Raw genomic sequence first — 6000 nt, forward strand, 5'->3', positions numbered from 1 at the left:
CTATGTGGGAAACCCCTGGCAGTCATGAGTTTCAGGCAGGAAAGCCGTTAGGAACACACACACACCACACACCACACACACACACACACACACACACACACACACACACATGGCTTAGAGGCTCCATCTACCTCAGAGCTGCTAAGCCCTCTTCTCTGACTTGGTTACTAGAAGCTCCTGCATCACAGTGATGGGCAGGACCTAGAACAGTGAGTTTGCACCCCTCCCATTCCATGCCTGGGCTGATCATGCTGATGAGGTAGAGGAGGGAGAAGCTGACGAAGGCTGGAGCACAGAAGGGTGAGAGGGGAACAAGGGGGAGGACCGGCCTATGAAGAAGCAGCAGGGTCCATATTGTATTTGTTGAGCTATTTAACTTCTAACATCAAATTCTGAAAATTATGTTTTTCTGAAATTCTTTTAATAACTATAAAAACATTTGAAAAAATCATAAACTGATACAGAAGTTGTGAGTAGTGTGCAGAATACTTCTTTTCCTGAACCTTATGACAGTGCCGTCACACTGATGTCCCCTATTTTTTCTGATGTCCTCTGATGCCACATATTCTAGTATGTATCTCCCACAAACCAGAACACTCCCAAATCACCACAATATAATCCCCAAGATAGATTTCACATCACTTTACTGCTGTGTAATCCTCAAGACCCCATTCAAGTTTCAACAGTTGTTCTGATATTGCCCTTTAGAGTAGAAGAGCTGATGGATTTAGGTATTTTTCATTTCCTTGATATGCTGAAGATTTGGGTTATAGTTTTTATTAGCCCTTTTTGGTGATCTGTATAATTTTTAAATGTATATGAATTTAGATTTATGTGGCCACTATTATTGTATGTCAACCAGTAGTCCTCAAATAAATATTTGAAAGGTTTAAAAGGTTTTCATTGGGCATTTTGGCTGTTTCTTTTTTAATAGTTTGGATTATTTTGCCTGAAGTAGGAAGAAACATAAATTTTTTAACAACATTGAAAAAGATATTCTTCTTCAGTAAAATATCTTGTTGTTCATTTTTTTTTTTTTGCTGTGACACTAACTAAAACAAACAACCTAATATCTACATGATTTTGACCCATGCTTACCAGCTTGGGACCAACACTGGCACTTCTGTAGGCTAAACCCTCATCCCCTGTTGGGATGTGGTGAGATAGACATGATTCAATTCTTACTCCTACTAACAATGTCAGAGGACTCCTGTTTTCCATCTCCCATGTACCACTTCTTACAGAGATACTGACATTTTGTCAGTGTGATGGGTGTGTCAGGGTATCCCATTGTTCTTTTGCTTTATCTTGATGATGTGGGACACATTCAGTCTTTCCATAAGTGTATTCGCCATTGGTGAAGAGCTTAAAGTATTTGCCTAAATTGAGGAGTATTAGACTTATCCTTATTTATTTGTAGGAGTTCATTATACTATGTTCTGAATACTTACCCTTTGTCCATGGGGAAATAAAACAACTTTGAGAAGTAGAGATGTTTCTGTGGTGAAGACTTTCTTCTCACTGAAAAGGGGAGTGTGTGTGGGGTCTTCACGGGAAAGTCACTGCTGGGGTGGGGGAGTGGGGCAAAATCAGAAAGATTGTCATTGCTTAAGTCCCAGGGTATTTGTTTGAATCCAGAGTATCAGGATAATGTTTGAGACCGACACAGGATAACTATTAAGTTAAGAGTGATCCTTAAAATCTGTTTCCACAAGAAACCTAGCAGAATCACTGGTAATATTTACCCCATATCATGGAGGAATAGTGAAATGCCCTGAATTGTTTACTGCGTTATAAAACAAAACTCCAAAGTAATTAAAGTTTTTCGAATATAGAGGTATTTACTTATATATCTTCATAGAGAAATAAGTCACTAAAGGAAACAATCATAAATATAATGTTCCTGTGTTTGACGTAATAAGATTGTTCTGAGGACACAGACAGATCTCCTGAGTTTCTATAACATCACATGATATTTTTTGGTAATATCATTTGTAAGAAGCAGTCATGATGCAGAGATCTATCTGAATCTCCAGAAAGGAGAAGATAGAAAATATTCTTTTTGTTGAGATTTCTTTGTCAAGTAATTACAGTTTAAATGTCACAATTTCTTTCTTTCTTTCTTTCTTTCTTTCTTTCTTTCTTTCTTTCTTTCTTTCTTTCTTTCTTTCTTTCTTTCTTTCTTTTTTTTAAGATTTTATTGGGGAAGGGGAACAGGACTTTATTGGGGGAACAGTGTGTACTTCCAGGATTTTTTCCAAGTCAAGTTGTTGTCCTTTCAATCTTAGCTGTGGAGGGCGCAGCTCAGCTCCAGACCCAGTTGCCCTTGTTAGTTGCAGGGGGTACAGCCCACCATCTCTTGCGGGAGTCAAACCGTCAATCTTGTGGTTCAGAGGTTGTGCTCCAACCGACTGAGCCATCCGGGAGCTCAGCAGCAGTTCAGTTCAAGGTGTGGTTTTCAATCTTAGTTGCAGGAGGCAGAGCCCACCATCCCTTGTGGGAGTCGAGGAATCGGACTGGCAACCTTGTGTTTGAGAGCCCACTGGCGCATGTGGGAATGGAATCGCCAGCCTTCGGCATTAGGAGCACGGAGTTTTAATCGCCTGAGCCACTGGACCAGCCCAAATGTAACAATTTCATCCCTTAGTACCAACAAAATGTGACTTAATGTGTTAGAAAACAAACACTGAATAGGATAATCAGCAAATGCAATAAAGGACATGAAACGTTAAAGCTACTGTATCATCATGGTCTAAAAATAAACAGCAGGTCATCCAAAGGCCACCAACCAAAGGCAGAGTCATTGAGATAGACACACTATCACGGGCTTCCTGGTAGCATCGTCAGCCTGCAGAAAAGAGCAAGTGGTGGTCCCAGTGGCTGAGGAAATCCAGGGTCAGTTGTCCTGGGGCTACCGCACCCCAATCACTTCCCATCTTGGCCCTCCAGTCACAAAGGTCATGTATTACCCTGCACCTGCCCCCCTGCCTTGGGACCTGCAGCCTGTAGTAACTTTTACTTCCCTTTGCACATAGAGAGTCAGCTCCAGTCCCTGCTATAGACCTTTTGGGCTCAACCTAAAGCTAGTAATGAATTCATCTGCTCCCCTCACTAAAGTCCTGATTCTCCCTGTGATGGGAGGACCTAAGACCCGGTGGGAGGTTTGATGGAAAGGAGGGCCTGTATCCTGACACCTCTAGCCTGGGGAGGGTAACAGACAAGCATCCTTCTTTTCCCTTCCCTACCAGTCTCTTAGCTAAAGCACACAGAGCTCTCAGTATGAGAGTCCCAGCCCTGCCCCATCCACCCCGGTCAGGCTCAGCTCTGAGCAACAGCAGCTCAGCCCCACCTGTCTCCCCAGTCACCTCTGCTCAAGGCAGGGGCCCCTCAGTGGCTCAGGATCTGAGTCTGGCTGTCAGGGGATTGCACAGGGCTCAGCCAGGAATCCCAGATGTACACAGAGAACTGCCTTCCTTCTAACCTCGCCACGCACAGTCCCTACTGTTTGCCTTCTGCCTTATTTGCTGTCCCCGAAGCCACTTTCTGTGGGGACACAGCCCTGAACTCTACCTGTTTGAGTTGGGTCTGAAAGGCCTTCCCTCCCTCTTCCTGGGATGAGACCCTAGTCCCTCTCCTCTTAGCCCCCTGGATGAGCCCCCTTACCTTGGACACATCATATGGAGCCACCATGCTGCTCTCACCCGAATGTGAGTGCTGCTCATGCCATGTGTCCCTGCTGTCCCCACACTGGGCCCAAACAGACTCTCCCAAACAGAGAATCTGAGTCAGGACTGAAATGGCTAAAGACCGTAAGCATTCGTGTGGGCCCCTCCCTTTCCACTGGCACTGACAGTGAGGAGATGCCAGAACTCAAGGCTGAGCTGTCCCAATGGTTGCTATCAGGTGACATGAGATGTTATTCTCCTGTCTCATTTCCATGATGAAAAGGTTAAGAGAGGGGCAGGGGTCGGGCTGGGAATTCACCCTTCCCCGTCCTCACTCCAGGCCATCTGCCCCTCGTTCCCACGCATAAGCCTTCAGTACTTGTTACTTTAAAGGACATACCTTGTGACCTAAAGGACATACATTATGATCCAGCAGGTAAGGAAGAGAGGGAGGTTCCAGGCAATAGGTGTGACGGTCGAGGCCTTGGAATGAGCTGTAGCTGCGGCCTTGGTTGGTGGGGCTGTATTTGGGACCGTTGTTGTGGGGGCTGCAATGGAAACACAAGCATGACAGCCCTTGTCCAGACACCAAAATGGGGAGACGCTTCCTCAGGTCCTCTACCCCGGGTAATCCTACAATGCAGACAGTTTCTAATCTACTAAATGGCAGCTGCTACCCTGTTTCCCTGAAAATAAGACCTAGCCGGACAATCAGCTCTAATTGTCTTTTGGAGCAAAAATTAATATAAGACCCGATCTTATTTTACGATAAAATAAGACCAGGTCTTATCTAACGTAATATAATATAAGACCGGGTCTGATTTTTACTCCAAAAGATGCATTAGATCCGATTGTCCAGCTAGGTCTTATTTTCCGGGAAACACGGTATGAAAGGACCTGAGGCAGGAAGGGAAGAAGGGGTGTGTCCTGTCCTCCAGGGGCTCATAAAGCTGATGGGGGAAGCAAGGGTTACAAAATGACCAGTCACTGCTGCTGTGACAGAAGAGGAGGTGACACATGAGGAAGGTGCTAGAGAAGTTCTCTCAGGAGCTGACAGTTGAGGTGGTATTGAAGGATTCACAGAAATAGGCCAGGTGAGATGGGAAAGAAAAGTGCTGCTAAGGAGAGGGAGCAGTGCAAGAAAAAGTTCTGGAAACAGAATGATGCCCTCCTGTTTGGGGCCAGCAAGAAATCCTCTGTGAATGACCAAAGATATGTGCAGTGAGGAAGAGACGTCACGAGGTGCGAAGGGAAAGGAAGCATGGCACCTATGGCTATTATGCTCCCAGAAAGAACTCACTGAGGATGGATCCTTTTTCAAAGCACACACTCACACATACACACACACACTCAACACACTCAACACACTACACAATCTCATCTCAAGACAACTACCACTTCATCCCTGCCTTCTCTCTTACCTGTTGTGTCTACCTGTTTCTCCCAGTGCACCAAGGCTGGAAGCCATTCCTGGCAGTCTCCCAAGGAGATCTTTGTGAAATGAGCCATCAATTCCTTGTCATGCTCCCAATTCTCTTTTATCTGTTTGCCTCCAGGATGTCCCACTGTATACTTTCTGGTCTTCGAGTCAAAGAGAAGGTATCTCTGTCCATTGAAGCTGAACTCCCAGGATGCACTGGTGCGTCCATTGGCTTTACACTCACACGTCATCCTGGCCTGCAGAGTGAGAGGAACTACCCCACAGCCCCATGGGAAAGAGGTCAGCCTCTGGTCTTGACAGGTCCTTGGCCCCCACCTGGTGTCTATCTCCCCTGGACTCTTTAAACTGATCCTGGTCTCCCTGACTTTTTTGCTGGGTTACTTAGAAAGAACCAACACCCACTTTCTTTTTCACACGAATACAATAAATGCAGCTAACCCCTCAATCTGCTCTTTCCTGCATTTGGACTTTTCCAACTTACCACTGTCTGTGTATTTCTCCAGTTTGATGTCAGGCAATTGCTGTTTGAGCAAGTCCCCCACGTGACACAGTGTATCAATCTGTTCATTCCAGACTTTTGTGGCATTAACATCCTCTCTCAGGAGACTCATAGGTACAACCTTCTTGCTGCCACATTCATGAAAAAGAAAAATCTTTTCATCTACTTGGCCTTTACATGATGGTTTTCTGTTAGTAGTGATGTTGAAATCATAGTGAAGAGAGTGAGCTTCTGTGAAAGAAAAACACAGGGTGGGGTTGGAAATAAAAGATCCAAGGCCCCCTCCATGATCTGTGTGACAGCAGAGAATCCCCCTGAAGGCAGAGCAGTCAGAGCAAGAGCTACCCCTGCTCGGGCCCCATCTTCACAGCCAACGGCTAGTGCCCCGACCATGA

General features: G+C 45.3%; 1 protein-coding gene across 1 annotated transcript; it reads right to left on the bottom strand.

The window, feature by feature from the left end:
• Window positions 1-3387: 3387 nt before the first annotated feature.
• On the bottom strand, window positions 3388-5717 carry LOC117020706 (UL16-binding protein 1-like). The gene is made up of 4 exons (XM_033103314.1): window positions 5588-5717; window positions 5087-5359; window positions 4087-4213; window positions 3388-3412 (listed from the first exon to the last, which is right to left on the bottom strand). The coding sequence occupies exons 1-4, from the start codon at window positions 5715-5717 to the stop codon at window positions 3388-3390; spliced, it is 555 nt and encodes a 184-aa protein (XP_032959205.1).
• Between the last annotated feature and the right edge of the window lie 283 nt (window positions 5718-6000).

Source organism: Rhinolophus ferrumequinum, chromosome 3 (assembly GCF_004115265.2).
Source record: "Rhinolophus ferrumequinum isolate MPI-CBG mRhiFer1 chromosome 3, mRhiFer1_v1.p, whole genome shotgun sequence".
In the NCBI taxonomy this organism is placed as follows: domain Eukaryota; kingdom Metazoa; phylum Chordata; class Mammalia; order Chiroptera; family Rhinolophidae; genus Rhinolophus; species Rhinolophus ferrumequinum.